General features: G+C 37.4%; 1 protein-coding gene across 2 annotated transcripts in view; it reads left to right on the top strand.

Annotated features, from left to right (window-relative positions):
* Positions 1-19,395, top strand: part of LOC5567018 (neuronal acetylcholine receptor subunit alpha-7) — a 414,734-nt gene that overhangs the window by 284,702 nt on the left and 110,637 nt on the right. For both annotated transcript variants that reach the window (XM_021847824.1, XM_001651358.2), the window contains exon 5: positions 13,012-13,121. In XM_021847824.1, the coding sequence (XP_021703516.1) occupies positions 13,012-13,121 (110 nt within the window). The remainder of the gene's footprint in view (positions 1-13,011; positions 13,122-19,395) is intronic.

The following is a 19,395-nucleotide window of genomic DNA, read 5'->3' as shown; positions in this document are numbered from 1 at the left end:
CCCGTGAAATCATGTCATGGCAGGTCATGAAATTTCTTAATTGGTTAGGTCATGATATCATAACAACGAATCGTGATTTCTGCAGTCATGATCATGATTAATCATCTAGAGTGATAACACTGCGTTGAGTCAAATAACTGAACACTTATTCGGTAAAAAATAGATTGTATTCAATCCACGGATTCCCTCTATTCGCACAAATCTGGAAGCCATATACGTACATTTTAGACAGTTCATCATGGACAATACAACTCTCAGACGACTTGATTTGGTGTATTATAATCTATTACATAGTTCATCAAACATCCCTTTGTTTGCAAAATCAGCACAGAAAATGAAAAATCCTTGCTTCTGTTTCTTGATCAGAATGAAAGTGTGTCAGCGAATGTTACAATAGTGATGACACATCCTGAGCAAAAATGGGTAACAACAAGATAACAAGTTATGTAATCCTATAACAAGCATTTGATAACTTAGTTTGGTTTCATTTTGGTTGAAAAAGCAGGCAACATAACAAACGTGATAACAAAAGTTTAGGCTTAAGATATCATACAAATATCTCATTGTATTATCGATTGAAACACATTGATAAAAAATGTTGTTATACAGCTAAATTCCTTCATTGATAACTCATTATGTTATCAATTAGTTATAAAGATCGAATTACGAAAACAAACATTTGACATTTGAATTGACAAATCAAATAAAATAGAAACATACAGCTCTTTTATTTGCCAACACATGTGTGTTTCTATTTTCTTCGATCTGTTGATAGGTATAAAAGGAGAAAGTAATTTTTGACTTTTGTACCATTTTTACTTGGGCCTTAACTTTTACGAACGATAAATGTCATCTGTGTTATTTGAATGTAGGCGGATAAAATGGATCGTTGAATTTTCCAAAACCTGCAAGAAATTTAACAACACTCGTTTTGAACATTGAGTAAGAATAAATGTCCTTCATGAGGGGACAGTTCAGCCCAGAAATAGAATAATCATTCAAAACGGCACAGAGGGTGTGTAAAATGTTCGTTTTTGTATGAAATTTGTTCATGAACTTTTGAGGTCTGCCGCCCCTACCTCTGATGGGCAACTTTACTACGCCTATGAGTTTGTATGTTTGAAAGTAAGTTTTGCGGTCGTCGGCGAAGATGTGTTTGATTCATTTTTGCCCTTTCGTGTGTCTGAAATTCCCTTCCAGTGTGAGAGGCATATACAGAAGACTTAGTTTTGTTCCGGCCACTGGGTCAAATTGGCGGTTGGTAATTTTGTTCGAATTTTTATCGCCGGATCGTGTCTTGGTGTGGCCGAATGCCAACAAAAGGCTGTTGCATGCGAATTTAATGGTTCTGGGTAAATTGAATATGTTATTGGAAAGCATCGATATTGATCGTAAGTCAGATTATGATTTTTCATGGAACCATAATATATTCAGGAGAATTCTTTAAACCTAAACAAACGGTCTGACTCTCCAATGTTTCGACATTTCCGAAGGATCTCCGATTCACCTTCATCATTCCATCATCAATCTTCCTGGGAGCGCCAACGCCAGCGATTACAACTTGATGAAGCATGCTAATTCTAGCGCCCTCGCACTTCACCCTCTCTGGTTCGAATTGATGGACAGCAAGCGGGCTCGTCATAGACGATATTCCGAGGCAAATTAGAGCGTTCTTCTCACAGCTTAATGGAACCCATTATTCAAACGATTTGCTGACATTGTAAACGGGATTTTCGCTTCTGTCAACTATGGATAGTTTTTTTTTTCGCATCTGTTGCGATACCACCATTCTGGACAAAGACGATCACAGCTTCTTAGAGATGTTTTGGCACCTAGGTCTTAGAGGATTTGTTTAAGTTATTTTGTGCATCGTATTTTAAAATCAAGCAACAAAAATGTAAACAGACTTTAACAGCAGACATATTAAAAATAAAATAAAATTTAGCGGTAGCAACCGTCAAAAGATAGCTGAGAGCTAACGGAATGAACGGACAAATACGTCTCTTGAGAAGAGCATTCTTCATTAATTCTCCATGAAGCTAATCTTCCGTGGATTCTAGTAGGGTTTTGCAAGGTTTCTTTAAGGTTGAACTTAAGTTTCCAGCTACTTTGGACATATTAGCACTGTACCAGTAGATTACAGTTTAACAATAAAACAATTTTATGTTGCCATAATCAATCGTTTGCTAGGTTCACCACCAACCAAAACGCTTAAAACCGTCCAAGTGTGACAAATCGAACGGTGTACGAATCGGACCGTAAAACTAGAAGCATTTAAATCCCAATGTCGTCCATTAGCATTTCTTTACACATAGATCTGCATACCGTCTTGAGAACAGTAGCAGAAAAAAAGACTTTTGCTCTTCGGACCGCCTAGGACCTGCTTCTCCCGAATTGTTAGGGAAACGGTAGATTGAAAATACATTTTGGAACACGAGAATGGCGTCGTCTTCGTTGTCGTAGGAGGAAAGGCAAAAGTTGGCTTATTCGTTTCAAGAAGCAATAAACTGCTCCAGAAGATACATACGTAGGGGAAGATGGCCCAATACGCACAGATGGGGTAAAATGGCCCGACTCATTAAATCATTCCTAGAACGTTTCAATCTGTATAATTTGCCAAACGGCGTTCAAATACGTTTATCCAAGAAGTGCTGCTACAATCCATGGACATAAACTCATAGATTTTTACTTAATTTCCCGGTGATATTCAACACTTTTCACTTTTTGGCCTAAATATTAAGGTTTTGCGTTGACTTTATTAACCAATAAGCGTTTCCATGCCACAGAGCAAACTAATGGGGAAGCATGGTTGCTAACTCTTCGAACTCCATACTAAATGGCATTTTACCCCACCCATTTGGTCATTTTGAACCACCCCCATTTTTTAATCAATTTTTCGACGCGATTTAAGACCGTAAAACAACTCACATTTGGGAAATGTGTTCATTGTGGTAGCTAGCAAATATTGTAAAGTTACTGTTAAGACTTCGAATGGCCTTCAAATAAGGATCTTATTACAAGAAAACGACACAAATCCTTAAAGTGGCATTTTGGACCATTTTGCCCTACCCTAAGCCTTGCTCTCCAGAGCTGTACAGGAGCAGCAACTACAGGAACGATAATGCTCTAGCAGGAAAAGAACACGAAGTAAACGAGCAATTCAAAAGCCGAACGAAGGGGGTTGAGGTGGAACAAGGAATAAGGTTCGTTTCAACGTTTTGATCGGCAGGGAGATTGCGATTCTTCTGAATATTGTCCTCCATTGTGTGGGACTAACCATCTCCCCCCCCCCCCGTCTCCTTCACTAGCGGTCTCACCGTCTTCGAAGACGACGACGACCTATAGGAGCAAAGTTTGGGCTGTTCTTTCTCTCGCTTTTAACTTTTTACAAAGAGCGCGAAACATTCTCGGAAAAGCAAAAAAAATGCGAATATTCAACGGCTGCCTTCCAAGTGGCGGGAAGAAGTGGTATTCGGCGTGGATGAAATTAATTTCAGGTAATGATTTCTATTTGAAATTCAAAATGGGGGGAACAATTTGAGCTCTTAAGTGAGGCGAGTGTTAGATGGTTGCTGAAATTAGCGTGGGGTTTAAGATGAGTATAAAACAAAGCCAAACCTCGATTTTTCAAGTTCAATCAACTATAGAACCAAACAGAACACTGAGCTGAAAACTTGATTGTTTAGTTATTATCAGCAAACAATCAATCGATAAAATTTTCAACGCGAACGGTTATCAGGTTCTCTAGAACTGTGCATTTGAATTTGAAAATTCGAAATTTGGCATCGTTTTATATTTACCTCAAGTTCGGCTTTCTATTCGATGATGTTTGAAAATAAATGTTTGTGAATTTATTCAGTTTATAGATTCGTATATAGGAATGAATTTCACCGGACATTCCTCCAGAAATTCTATCAAGGATTTTTCCAGGAGTTTGACCAAGAATTTATATAGGAATTCCACAAGAAACTCCAGCAGGGATTTCGTCAGCAAATCCACCTGGGAATCCGCCAGGAATTTCATCAAAGATTCTTCCAGAGACTCCGTCAGTGACTCTCTAATAATTCCACCAAATATTCCTCCAGGGATTCCACCAGAGATCCCTGCAGATTTTTCAAATCGATTCTGAAAAAAGCTTTAAGATTGCCTCTAAGGGTCCTTTCAAGAATTTCTGCAGAGTTCCCTACAAAAACTCCAGCACGAATTCCTTCAGGAAATCCACCAGGGAATCCGCCAAGAATTTTACCAAAAAATCTTCAGGAGCCTCAGCAGTGATTCCTCCAGGAATTTCACCAGGGGTTCCTTCAGGAGTTTTACTAAAGGTTCCTCAAGAAATTCCATCACAGATTCCACTAGAAAGCGTCCAGGAATTCCACCACAGACTCCTCCAGAAATGTCAACAAGGTTTCCTTCAAGAAATACCGTAGGGAATCCGCCAGGAATTCCACAAAAAAAATCTCCCAGGAGCTTCGCCAGTGAATTTACCTTCCCAGGGATTACTTCAGAAACACTGCCGGATATTTCCAAGGAAACTCCCCAGAGATTCCGCCAAGAATTCCACCAAAGATTTCTCCAGGTATTCTACTGAATATTCCTCCAGGATTTCCGCCAAAGGTTCTTCGAAGAATTCCAGCAGAGATTCCTCCAGAAATTCCGTCAGGAATTTCAGTTTGTTGTCCATTAGAGATATCATTAGGTATTTTATCAGAGATGCTTCCAGCCCTTCCGCTGGATTTCCAATAAAAATTCCAGATTCGTCCAGAAGTCCCATCAAGGATTTTTTTTTTCAGAAATTCCGCCAAGAATTCAAAATCTAGTAGGGCTTTCTCCTCCACCAAAAATCATCGAGGACCTCCAGGAATTACGCCCGGGGAATTATCCAGATTTATTAAATCAGTTCCAAGAACAAGAGTTAGGATTACCCCCAGAAGTTCCTCCAAGAAGTTCCAGAGTTTCCTCCAAAATTTCTAGCAGCGATTCTGCCAGGAATTCCACCAGAGTTTTTTTTCTAGAAATTTTATCAAGGATTACTCCACGATTTCCACCAAAGACTCCTCCAGAAGCTCTACACCGTGTCCAATACATTCTCATACACTTTTTCTTTTCTTTGGTATAACTTTACTGAATGTAGGATAATCCAATGTTGTAGTATTTCATTGTAGTCTGGTAGTATTATACTAAGGTAGAATAGCTTGTTTTATGAATAAGAAAAAATAATTGCTATGATAAGTGATGAAATGTCCATTGAAGTCGTGTTTTGCACTTAAAATGAATTTTTGTTCATATTGGTCTGGTTAACAAAGTGAAAATCAGAGCATTCACAAAAAAGTTTCAAAAACTTTAAGTTAATCGTATTGCGTTTTGAATAGATAAATATTGATAAAATTTGATAAATATATGTGCGATAACAGCAGATTGAAATTGGGCTCTGCCTATGAGCGTGCCGCTGGAAATATTTTTCGTAAATTCTTAAGTTGATAAAATAAGTTTATAATTGAAATATTTCCAAAATATTTCCTGTAGTGAATCAGTATTATAACCACTTTCAAAAAATATTATCACCAATGATGTCAGTTAAACAAGCGCAAAGTAATGTTATCTCGAATTTGAATGAGAATATATTGGACACGGTGTACAGAGATTCCTTCTGGAAATCCTTATGGGGATTCGCAAGAAATTCCACCAAAAATTACACCAGAGATTTTTACAGAAACTTCATCAGTGATTCTCTAATAACTCCGTCATATATTGTGCCAGAAATTCCACCAGAGATTCCTCTTGAAATTTCATCGTGGATTTCTCCAGGAATTCCACTAAAAATGTATCCAATTATTCCACCAGAGACTCCTCTAGTAACTCCAGCATTGATGCCTTCTGGAAATCCACCAGAGAATCCGCATGGCATTTCTCCAAAAATCCTCCAGGAGCTCTACCAGTGTTTTTTCAGGAGTTCCATCAATAATTCGTCCAGGAAATCCACCAGAGATTTCTCCACAAACTCCAGCAGGTATTTATTCAAGAAATCCACCAAGGAATCCACAAGAAATTCGACCAAAAAGTTTTCCAGGAGCTCCTCCAGTGATTACTCCAGGATTTTCATCAGGGATTCCTCCAGGAACATTATCAGAGATTCCTACAAAAAGACTAACAGTGCGGTTCCCTTAAGAATTCCTCCAAAGATTATTCCAGGAATTTCACTGGAGGTTCAGTAGGTTGCCAATCAGATATATCTTTAGATATTTAAACAGAGATTCTTCCAGCCGTCACTAGGGCTTCCAACAAGAATTTCACCAAAATTCACAAAATTTTCAATGAAATCCATTAGGGATTTATTTAGGTATTCTCCCAGAGCTACAGGAATTTCATCAGTTCATCAGAAGCTTCAGTAATTCCATCAAGAAATCCTGCTCCAGATGTTTCTCCAGAAATTTCATCAGGATTTATTCAAGAACTCCACCAGAAATTTCATGAGGTGTTCTATCATAAATTTCATTAGGTTTCACAGTGTACTGTACATTTCAACAGCGTCTATTAAGGAATTTCATCAGATACTCTTACAAAAGTTTCACTAGAGATATATTAAGCAAATTTCATCAACCATTCAATCAAGAATTTCAACAGGAATTCCAATTTAAGCACTGATTTCAATAGGAATTCCACCAGGGATTCCTTCAGCAGTTTCACCAAGAATTTTTTCCATTAATACGTCCAGGTATTCCTCCAGAAAACTTTCCAAGGATGCTTTCAGTAAGTCCACTAAAAATGCCTTAAGGTATTTCAGAAAGAATTCTTCAAGAATTTTTTGAAAGGTTTATTTAGGAATTCTTCCAGGAAATTCTCAAGCTATTTCTCCTACGATTTTTATTTAGATGGAAATACCTTTTGAAATTCTTAAAAAAAAAAATGATGCTGGATTTCGTCCGATAACTTCTAGAGGGATCCAGGAAATCTTTAGTAGGGATTTTCCAATAAATATTCCGAAATAAAATCAGGCGTTAGTGTATGCATTCTATTAGAGATTACTCCCGAAGGGTCACCAAAGATTTGGTCATAGATTTCTTTAAAAATTCCATTCTTGTATTCCTTAAACAATTGCTCAAGGGATTTCTCCAGGAATTTCAGCAGGAGTTTCTCCTTTGATTCGTCCAGGAGTGCTTCGAGAGGTTCCTCCAGTTATTCTTTCTAAGGTTTCCTCAGCAATTTCTCCAACTATTCTTGGGATTTCTTCCAATTATTCCTCCTTTGGTTCCTTCAGGATTTTCTTCAAATAGTCCTCCAGGAATTCCTGCAAGAAACCTCAGAAGAAGTTTTTGGAGGGTACCCTGGAGAAGTCTCTGAAGAAACGCCTCAAAAAACCTGGAAGAATGGAATCTAAAAAGTAATTTTCTGGAGTTTGCTTATATAAATTTTTAGAGCAATCCCTGAAGGGATATATTGAGAAAAATACGTAAGGTGCATATGAGGGAATATGTGCAAGAATTCATGCAGATTTTCTTGTTAATTTACCTAGAGGAAACCTAGGAGAAATTGTCGGAATGATGTTTTTTTATGGAATTTCCCAAGATTTTTGGAGATCTTATCAAAGTAGGAGTTTATGAGAAACTTTGGAAAAATTCTTTCAAGAGGAATAGGTGAAGAAATCTCTCAAAATCCTGGCAAAAAAAAACATTAAGAAATTCCGAAAGGATTCTCAAGAAAATTAAAGTATAGAATCAGTGAGTGCTCCTTGGATCAAACCGGATAAGAATTCTTAGAGAAAACACTGTTGGAATTTCTGGAAGAGTTCTAAGCAGTATTTTTGTAGCTTCTCTTTGATGAATTCGCGGAGAAATTCCTAACATATTGCATTCGATGAGTTTTGAAGCAATCTCCAAAAAAAAAATGTGGAAGAATTCCTTAGGATACTTTGGAGGAAACCGTGAAGGAATCACTGTGGAAGAAATTCGTGGAAGGACTCATGAATGATTTTCTGGCGGAATCTCTGTGATAAAACATGAAAGCATCTTATGACAATACTCCTCTGGCAATACAGAGAGTGATTCACGAGAATTATTCGCCTTATGGAACATTGTAGTAACCAATGCAGGTAGGGGAAGTGGTGGCCAAATGAACAGGGGTGATTGAACACCGTGCCTTTTACCGAGAAAAATAAAAATTTTGAATTTGTATCACGGACGGACGATTTAGAGCATAAACCGGAGTGTTTGTGTTGATACGGAGGTCATTTGAAGATAAAATGTCAACGAAAACTAAGATTTAAGAAAACCACGTTAGAAAATTAGAACTGACGTAACTTTTAGCTCGGTGGTCTTGAGGTTTTTCAGTGAGGTGAATATCGTTATGATATGAAGTCAAATCTGATGCTTAAGACGCGAACGACTTAACCAGTTAAAGCGTCTTAAATAAAGACAACTAACTAACTAACTAAATCTGATGCCTTTACATTTCTTTTTGGATGGATTACAATCATTGATGGATATACATTCGGTAATGCAAAGAAAATTTCCAAAAATATTTGTTTAGCTCACGTTTTTTGCATGATGTTCATTTTATTACCAACAGCTGTTTATTTTACTCATATAGTTTTTTCAGTCTATTTCAGTCTGAATTCGTGTCGCTGCTATAGATAACATCCCTATTTTTGATGTTGTGCGATAAAACTATACGAATTCCTCGTTTTTCTATCAGAAACAAAATGATATCCTTAAGGTGTTCATTTTACCCCTCTACTAATCAAAAATTCCTTGAAAAAAAAATGTTCAAATAATAAAAACAATTACTCAAAACAATCCCCAAAATCTCGGAAGATCCTCTGGGCAGAATTCGTCGAGGCCTATCAGAGTCTAAAATTCAAAAAATTCGGTAGCAGCCAGAAGTTCTTTCTTGTCGACGATTTTACGTGTAAATGTAAAATGTTTGGATAATAATATGTGGTCAAGATTTGGCAGAATTTGGATATATCTACTTAACCTTTTATATTTGGTCTGCGTTTTCTCGGGGTTTAATAAATTGCAGGAGACCGAGGAGTGAACTAACGCACCGCCAGTTTTTCATGGTTTTCTTATTGTCAGAGGCTTCAAAAAATATTTCGTTCCTTAGGAAAATTTGTTCAGTAAACTGACAGGAAGCCTATAAAAATAACTCGGAAATGGTCTATTGATCTAAAAATATCTTTAGGTATTCTACCTGAGTTTCCTCTAGAAATTCCACAAGATAATTCCTCAATAATTCCTCCAGAAACTCCACCTGGGATGCATCTAAATATTCCACCAGGGATTCCATTAGGGTTTTTCCAGTCACAAACTCATAGAGCCATTAAAAAAAACGTCTTAGACAGTTAGCCTTTCATGATTTTGATGGCTTTCTATGCAAAATTATTTTATTAAAACGAGACTTCAAAGAAGGAAATAAATTCCTCTAGTTATACTTCCAGGTATTCCTCCAGTAATCTCTGCTAGGATGCTTGCTTGAAGTTATTTCCTTAGGCAATATTCAAGAAAGTTCTCCGATATTCTTCCAGGGTTGCCTGCTGTGAACCCACCATAAATTCTTGCAGATTCGATTTCATCCAGTAATTCCTCCAGAAATGGCTCCTGGTTTCCCACAAGGAATTCAATACACTACAAGGCTACACTGTTAAAAATAATGAAGATTAAATGTTATATAGACTTCATTTATACGATGTAAACATGACGTCATGTAAATTTAAGTCTAAAATCATATAAAAATGTGTTTAATGTTATGTGATCACACACCCAGACAACCAGAAGTCGCATAACAATTTAGGTAAAAAGTCGTTTACTTGTGCGAACATCCACACGACATGGTGAATTAAATCGTTTGATTGATGGATTTCCTCGCATAGTACGCTATTTTCTGAGTTCATCAGGGCATTTTGTTTCGTTCCATATAAACGTACAAAGGAAGTCGAATCAATCCGTAGCAGCTGTCAAATCAATTTTGTTATACGGAATCTTTGCACATATATAAGCAGCGCAAAATTAAGGTGATTTCGTTATATGTGAATTCTGGTTGTCTGGACAGAATCCTGCTGGATTACATAACTTAAAGTTGAAGTTTACATGACATACCATGATATTCCACGCTCCAATCATGTACATATTATGTCTCAGAAATTTACACATTTCGTTCGAACTGTGTATCTTCCAGCTATTCCTTCTGGATTTTTTTCAGGCATCCTTTCAAGAATTCTTCAAACGGTTTCTCCTATGATCTTGTAAAATTTTCATTGGATTTATTTTTGTGTTCCTCTTTGCCATCCTCCAAGAAAAAAATCTGCAGAAATACGTCCAATAATTTCAAATAGATTCATTCAGGAATTCTTCAGAAGTTACGTTAGTTGCTTTGACAGGGATTCTTCCAAGAATTATGCATATAATTCTTTCAGGTGTGCATGTAGGTATTCACCTAGAAACTGCTCCAGAAGTTCCTCCAGAGATCCGGTTCTAGATTACTCTAACAATCCTTCCATGGATTCAACTAGGATTTCCATCAAAATTTCCTCATGTTATTCCTTCAACAAAGGCTTGAGTTTTTGAAGGGGTCTCTGGAGAAACTCAAAAAGAGGAAACGCTCCAAAAATCCCCTGTAAAAATGTAGTTTTTGTTGTTGGTTTAAAGATGTAAATATTGCATAAAAAACTGAAATTTTATTCAGGAAATAGATTTTCGCAACAATCCTTTATTTTCAACTTATTGAAATCGATTCAATATCTTAACTCTTGTCTTGTCTGTCTGACATCGAAAGGTATCGCTGAATTTCAAACGTTCACTGAGTTTTCTCGCTTTTCAAATCTCCTGGTATGGTGGGGACTGTTTTCGCCTTCCATTACAGTTAGTATTCTGTCTGTTTTGCACTTTTGTTGGTTATTTTACATATGAATCTATTTCTTCCAACGAAAATTTTCGTAAAATTGTACTGATACAAAACTGGAACCAACTATCTTCCATGAAACGTACCGCTCTGCCTCTTCATTAGAGATAATATATGCTTTTCACAAACCCCCCAACCGAGAACTCACAAAGATACGCGGATTATTTCACGCCCCAGTGAATGTCAGAAATAATGAATCTTCGAAAGAATAATCATCATACGAACTGTGTGCGTTAATCGCTTACTCTCAACTACCAGTTCGGATGGGTTTCGCGGGGTGCGAAAGTTTCACGCTCTCTGTCCGGATGTTCTCGAGTTTGGAAGGGAGGGAGCCTCGGACCGAAACGGAAGAAGTTAATCGTATTTCGGCATAATGAAATGGCAAACAAATTTGTTTTTCCTGTGTAATAATGACAGCGATGATGATGATGGAATGCTTGGGAAAAGCGTGGTGAGTGGTTCAGTGCTCGACATAGAAAAAGGCGGGTGGGATTCATACTGTTGAGTATGTAAATGTTTGTCGATTTAAACGAGTTTCATGTATCTCGGTTGCTCATCTGCTGAAATTTTGTGAAGAGGTTGAAACGCGGGCAAAGGCTGAAATATTATTTTGTTCATATGTCAGGTGATTACCCTTTCACATTTGTAATGGAAGGCCCGGTTTGGAATGTTCCTCCGTGAAGATTTTCCGTTCATCTACACGTCAGATCAACCTCGTGGATATAGAATACCTATGAAATCTCATCTCAACCAATTCAGCTCCATGACTTGGAATTTGTTAGTTATGAAGTTACATCAAGTGCTCAAATTAGTGGGGGTTGGATAAAGCCAATTTGTCGATTCATGACTGATAACGGAAAACCAGATCGATATCTATTGATTGACGCCAAAAGTTAAAAGGCACAGAATACACTGCGTAAGACGCATAAGGCGCCGTACTTGTTCCTCGTGGATGGACAAACGTTTTTATGTTCAACTGTCATTTTACGACTGATTCAATTTGTGTTCAAATCATTCAGTTATGATTTACTTCATATGCAAGTTATTAAATTTAAATTGATTCACATTCTTACTTGAGTCTTTAGTCTGATTTACCTTAGATTTTAAGTGATTTTTTTCTGAATTGTTAAAGTCTGTGATCAAAAACTTTTTCACAACATATTCAAATATCCTGAGTTATTTGAATATGTTGTGATATTATATGATATCATATTCATACATAGTCCTTATAATGTTTCTTAAACAAGAAACTAGACGTGTAACCATCTTGCACTACCTAAACTATTCAACAAATTCATTCGGTTCAGTATCGATCGGGAGAAATTTGCGTAAGACTCAAACTAGCCAGTCCAAATAACATTCTGTCACCCTTTCCAAAGAGCCCGAAACCAAACGACAAGACAATGTCAACAATCATGTTCGAAGAACTGCTACAAGTCTCAAGCTCGGATCAGGAAAAATCCATCACTCTACAAAAATATTGCATCAATAATTCATTGCTGATTTAGGGCTTTCCATCACATCCTCGGGGCCCAACTGATTTGCTACGTGAACCTGTCTTGTCTCTCCTGTAGTGGGCATAAAAAAGGGGACACATCGATTTGAATATTGGGGTGACCTTTTTTGGGGCTTGTCCATTTCCAGGAAAATGAATCATTCCTAATCTTCTCACACCGGGAGATTGAACTACACAGTAAAAAGCATCCGAGAATCGTTTATTGTGATGGGTAGCAGATAGACAGCTGTCGGACTTCTCACGATGGTGTAATACGTAACCAATGCCGAAATGAAGCAATTTTAACATTTACTTAACCATTTTATCTCTCTTTTTCAGTGTTTGTGAGTTTTTTCTTAATACGATATGTGTGTATGTCATTTAATTAAATATGTTTCTTTTTCTCTTCTTCTATTTCCCCACCTTCACCTCATCTTGCGTCGTCGTAAAACAACCAAAAAACCGTTACAAAACCAAACCCGTTTGTATGCGAAACTCAAATTAAACTCCTTCACTTGCATCGACACCAAATACCAATATATAAAAAAACTCAACCCCTCTTCCTCTTGAATGAACCCGCCCCTTCAAAACCATATGTAACCAAACTCCAATACCAAAAAAAGGAATGGAATGATATGAATTTAAGGTGGAACATATCGGACTATGGTGGTGTCAAAGATCTACGAATACCACCGCATCGAATTTGGAAACCAGATGTTTTGATGTACAACAGGTTGTTATTCATTCTTACCTTAAATAAAAAAATAATGCTACAACTAACAATCCTAAACACAAACGCTAAACTATCGCTTGAACAAACGAACTAACACTACAAATTCGATACACACTAGATCAGAAGGCGGATTATACAGAAACACACGCACACTCACACAAAATAAAACACTTGGCTTTCTATTCCAGAGCTGGAAAAGTTCAAGCGATTGGCGTTCGCCTCCACTATTATTCTGCGCTGATTTTTTCCAGCACTGCCTTCACGCCTATCAGACACTCACACCAAGACCTACCAAACTAAACACAAGGAACCGAATCTCCAGTATATTAAATCACTCTCATAAAATACAGAAGCAATATATACTCTCGCGCGCGCGTACATTACAACAAGCCAACATCGTAGTGTTACCACAAAACCAATACCAAAGAAAAAAACGAAAATCTTGGTAGTGCGGGTTGAACGCGCGGAGTTCGGTTTGCCCGTGGAAGCCTCGGGTTGGATTCCGGCTGCAGGTTTCGGGTGTCATGTTGCGAACCTGACCCTAACCCCCCCATCTAGAATAGGTATCTGTAGTGTCGATTTTCCAAATTGTGGGTGATGCGGGAACTGAACGTATGGCTCCAGCTACGAAAAGGATGGTGAACAACAGGACGGGTAGCATATTTGGGGCAGGTCGTCGGACTTTTCGGTACAGGAAGTTGCCCGATGGGATTCCGCCGAAGAGTGCGAGCGAAAGGGAAAATTTGGTACTCGATCTGTGTTTGCTGCTGGAGTCGCTTTAGTTTCCGTTGATCGAGAAATATCAGATTGAGGTTGATGATTTAACAGTAGTTGTGTTCACAGTGCCGGAATATGTGGGTAGGTGGTTGGATGACGCCGGTGGTGGAAGATCTAGATGATAATTTATAAATATGAATGTTTAGTGAAATGTCACTGTAGTAATTTATAGATCACGGTAGGACACACCACCAGGTAACGTTGATAGATGAACCACTGTTTGTTCAGCTTAAAAGACGCTGTATAAACAGCATTTTTGCTGTATAAGCTGTTATTCAGCTACCAATGTTACTTAGACTAAAATGACCAGACGTCCCGGATTATCCGGGACAGAGCAAACTTTAACTTGGCAGTACAGTGTCAATACATTTTATTTCAAATAACTTAGTATATAGTACATGTCTTAGACTGAATATCTTGGTAACAAGAAATAGGAGATATCTCCTCACTATGTTATCATGGTCGTTTCCCATCAATTTCAAAACACACATTTTACTTGCAACTCACGATCATATTTGGAAAACGCTATTGACTTGGTTCTGTCAAGGGTTATAATAACCGAAAATTATATCATAATTTCGCTCGTACAAAACGATAATTCAACTTGCAACCAGAAACTGCAGGTTAAGGTGTATTCACAGAGAAGTACATTCGAGTATTCAAGGGTATTTGGAGGTACTCACAGGATAACACGCATACTCCCAGATACTCACGGAAAATTTAGGGTTATTCACAAATATTCGCAGGTACTCACGAATTTTAAAGGAATTTACAAGCACTCACGAGTAGCTAGAGTTACATATTTTTGAAGAGTTCTTAAATGTATTGACGAATCTCCAATCAAACCGTCTCTCAGCTCATCTGAATCCTAGTGCGCTGCGCTAGTATGATGCTCACGAAAATTCTGTGAGCGCGCTAGTTGATCTGAACCCGTTCTCATGCGCCGCTCTACCGATACGAGTAAGTTGTAAACCAACTGCTTACCAACGAATATCATCTACAATTATTCTCACCTCATTATACAGGTGACTAGATGGCTTACATGATACGGTCGAAGATTCGCGATCCGAGAGTTCTAATTTCGAGACTCGTTGTAAAATGTTGTCATTTCTTCGATTATTGCCTGGGTTTTGAACAGAACATGTGACACATTGAGACATATCTAAAAAATGAGTTGCAGATGTGAGAATTTTTGAATATTCACGATTTTAAGGGTATTCACGGGTATTTAAAGATACCGTTTTGTCTCATATTTCAAAAATTAAATTTGTAAAGCGATTTCTTTGAGGAAATCACTTAATTTTCTTCACATGTTGATAAATTCTTCTATGATTCGAGTCCTCTGCATTTAAAAATTGTGAAAAATATGTATTCTTAACTTTGAAATTACCACTATTCGAAATACGAGTTATGCTCGGAATTTGAGACAACTCATGGGAAAGGTTGAGTATGCTGTTTCGCTCAAGAAATGAAAACAAATTCCTTGACTGAATGGGTCAAGAGATTTCCTACAGAGAGCCCCCTGTGAAATGACATTTCTCCTCAACTGCGTATTGCGATCAGAAAAGGATCGCAGCAAGCCGCGCGTGCGTGCGAATGTGTTTTGTTCATACTCTCACGTGTTTTCTCGTACTCGCGTATGATTTAATTTCGGCTGGAAGGATCGCAAATCGGCTGGTGCAAATATAAAATGTTAATAGAAACAACTAATGTGTTTGCGAATCTTTTAAGTTTGATTGTGCAATTGTACAAGTAAAAAGCGAGTGTTCCGGAATGGCCCAAGTCAGGAATAAAAGTAATTATATGGGATATACGTGAAAGTTGTTTGATTCGCGGATTCTGATGTCCGCGAAAATGTGAACTAGCATCGAAGACAGTCAACTTATGCATTTCACCTGTTAGAAGAGTTGTTTTGGATACTTACAACAATAACTTAGTTTGGTGAGTTTGTTCCTGATTATTTGTAGTTTTCCCTTTTGTTTCCACGAGCCAATATATTGGAATTCATACGAACCCGTCTAAAAAAATATGACCGTTGGTCATATTCTGGTCAAAGTGAGTTATCTTCTGGTTTCAGAGAGCGAGCAATGGCTCTTAAGCCTATGCCTTACAACCAGGACATGAGGAAGAAATACCCGTGTCCCATCCCAAACAAAAAACGGAGACAGAACACAAACGGAGTGTGTATTAACCTTCTTAGCAAAGCCACTCCCAACAATTTTATCAATATCCCTGAAATGGAATAGTTGGTACGGTTGTCCCCGTTTCTTCCTTCATAAATATGAAAATTCTCGTCTATCATGTTATTCGTTCGTTAATAATCTGATGGCCACGAATTTTCAAATTATCTTTAAATCCAAGTCTGCACAGTGGGCGTGGCCATTCAACTGTCTGTATCATATCATCTATATGATGCAAATGTTAATACTGACAAGAAAATAACGGAAGATGTTCCGGTATTTCCAGGATGCTTTTCATTATTGGCTGTGCAAGCACTTAGAATAGAACTGCGTACTGCGATCAGAAAATGATTTTCTGGGTCATTTATGGGAAGAAATTTTCCACGCAGTCAGTAGCAAACCAGCCTCAACTCGGAGTTTTTCGGCTCTGAATACACCAAGTTGAGTTTGAAAATCGTCAGTACTGACGTGTTCTTGACAATATTTCAAACAGTAGCTCTTAATAAAATATAGTTGACTTTCAGCAAGATATTTTCCGAGTCTCAGCGAACAAGCATCACGCTGCCTGAGTTCTCATAGAAACTGTGTTTGCTCAGCTGTTCAGCGCCAATGAATGCTTTGAAAAATGAAGAGAAACATCGAAAAATAATTTGAGGGTTTGTGGGCACTTACGGTTGTTAACGTGTATTCGTGTGGAATTCACGGGCACCTACTGATATTCGAGTGTTTTCAGGAGTGTCCGCGGTATCCGGTACTGAGTATCTATTACGGTGCGGCTTATTTTTCGAAAATTTTCAGAATCAAAAATTCATGTGGTCTTCTGAATTTAAGGAAACTACTTCTAACTAAGACGAGTTTAGATTTTAGATCTATGAAATGATCCACAAACTTTTCATAAACTCGGTTTTGTAGAGATAGATACTAAAAGCTTCAAAATTGGTTGGAAAATAATAAAGTTGTGAAGACTTCACTGAACGTCATATTTTATAACTTGAAAATTCACATTCAAATCGCTTGCGTCACCTCTAAATCTTAATATTTTTGGCTTAAACTTTGAGGTTTCTCTGTTTATATGATTTGAATAGAATTTTTGGTTTTGAGAACTTTAGAAAAATAAGCCACACCCTGCTATCTACGAATACACGTGGTGCTCGTGAATACCGGTGAGAACATCGGAGAGTACACTTTATAAGATGTAAGTATCCATTCGTATCCGAAAATACCAAAGAATATGTGTGAAAACTTGTGAGCATCTCTGAATACTACTGACTACCCAACAATGTACAAAATTTCATTCCCTTGAATACCCATGGAAACTCGCGAATATACTCTTGAAAACCCGTGTGTACATAAATCGTGAGTACCCATATATGTACCTAAAATTTCAAGAAAACCCGTGAACAGCAGTGAATATCCATAAATTGAAGAGACTTGATCACTTTTTTATATGCGGCTGTAACTGTCAAGGGAAATCAAATTTCTGTGATTTTTCTACATACAGTTGTTTTGAGTTACCAAACAAACAAGACTGATACGCTAGTAAAATTTTCCGAAATATCCAAGAAACATTACAAACTTCGTTTTATCAATGGAATAGTCTTACGAAGTATTCAACATATTTGGTAACAAATTTCAAATTGTATCAAGCGCACACATCTTTCTCATAAATCAGATATTTAAATCCCCAAGGAGTGAAAGTTTGAGACGTTTCGATAAAGCTCTATACGCAAAACTAGTAGTAGTTCAACAAAGTAGTTCAAACTTCTTCTTTTAAAGCCTGTCCACGATAAATTTCGGACACTGATGGCGGGTGTACCACAGAAAGTTCGAGAATTTTACAGAAAGAAGGATTAACATCCTTGTCAACTGTTTATTTTGTAGATATAACTCTTTTATTCTGAAATAAACAATTGTTTTTGTTGAATTATGAGTAACTTTTTTTTGCTGCCATTATTTGGGTGTCCGAAATTTAACGTGGACAGGCTTTACTAATTTACATTGTCATTTGTTTAGACGGAAAATTCCAAAATAATACTTAAACACTGTTTAAGATTTCGAGAAAGCAGGGTAGGAATAAAGTTTCCCTTGTTTACCCTTCTCATGAGCAGTGTTGTGAAAAAATCAAATTCTCATTACTTACGCTTGATATTTTTCATGCGTGAGTTGTCAAGTATGCAACTCATCTGTTTGACTCATTGCCTCGTATTTTCACAGTTTTCTTCAACGAAGCTATGCTTTCTCGTTAAGCTTATAGAATATAAGTAATCCTTTCTAACGTGAACAACAACATTTGATGTTCACGAGTAATTGACGGGTTTTATTCCTGAATCATTTTTGACAGCTTGAGATTTGTGAAGCTGATCTCTAGTGACTTTGCTCTAGCGGGAGAGCTCTTTGATTGAGATTTGAGTACCGTGATGCATCATTACCCGGACACTTAAGCGACGCCGAAAGTTTAAACGCTGGTTTAAATATGTTTCTGGCATAATTAATACACATGTTATTGTTATTCACACAGGTACACATCAAAACTTTGAGTTTAAGTCAAAAAATACAGTTAAAAATACAAGTTTAACATGTAAAACGTTAAATTAATGAAGCATGTCGTGTTCTTAAATCCGGACACATGCACCAAAAAGCCGGACGGTTTTGAATTGAAATCCGGACAGAAGCGTTTTGGTTGACAATACACATGAAAAACTGATTAAAGGCACGTCAATTGAGCTTTAAATCTTCAATATAAGAGAGTTATTTGCATACGTGTGTTTAAAAACCTATGAAAGGCCAAAATGTTGAGTGGAATTACAATTATTTTTACCTGCACCCCATGCCAATAGCCTGCATTCTAGGTTCACTGGAATGAGCCACAATATCAACACTTTTCTTGCGTAAATCCATGCTCTGGTAACTACATACACCTTTTTTATGTAATGGAACAGTTTTGCAGCAATTCACATTAAAATATCTTCCGAATGCTCAATAAATATTAGGTTTTCACGGTATGTCCGGGTTAATGATCACTAGGCTATAAATCCGGACAGCGGGCAAGGCAGCCTTTTTTCACACCACAAATGCTTATTTGCACAAGTGTTCCCACTTTTTTATGCACTACACTTGAAAACTATTGGTCCATACACTTTTCAGAGACGTATAATTTCAAATTGTATTATTTAGTAGCTTCATTGTCAGCCGAGAGTGGCTGACGTTCTTGTCGTAAACTTCACTATTGGATTTGGTTCTTCGGAGAAACGACGTCCAACTGGGGCTGCCAATTTGTTTTTATTTTTGATATTTCATAGCAAAGGATTACTAGATGA

Source organism: Aedes aegypti, chromosome 2, assembly GCF_002204515.2.
Source record: "Aedes aegypti strain LVP_AGWG chromosome 2, AaegL5.0 Primary Assembly, whole genome shotgun sequence".
NCBI classification, from domain to species: Eukaryota; Metazoa; Arthropoda; class Insecta; order Diptera; family Culicidae; genus Aedes; species Aedes aegypti.
Note: the sequence above shows the minus strand (reverse complement) of the source record. Positions and strands in the feature narration are given on the sequence as shown.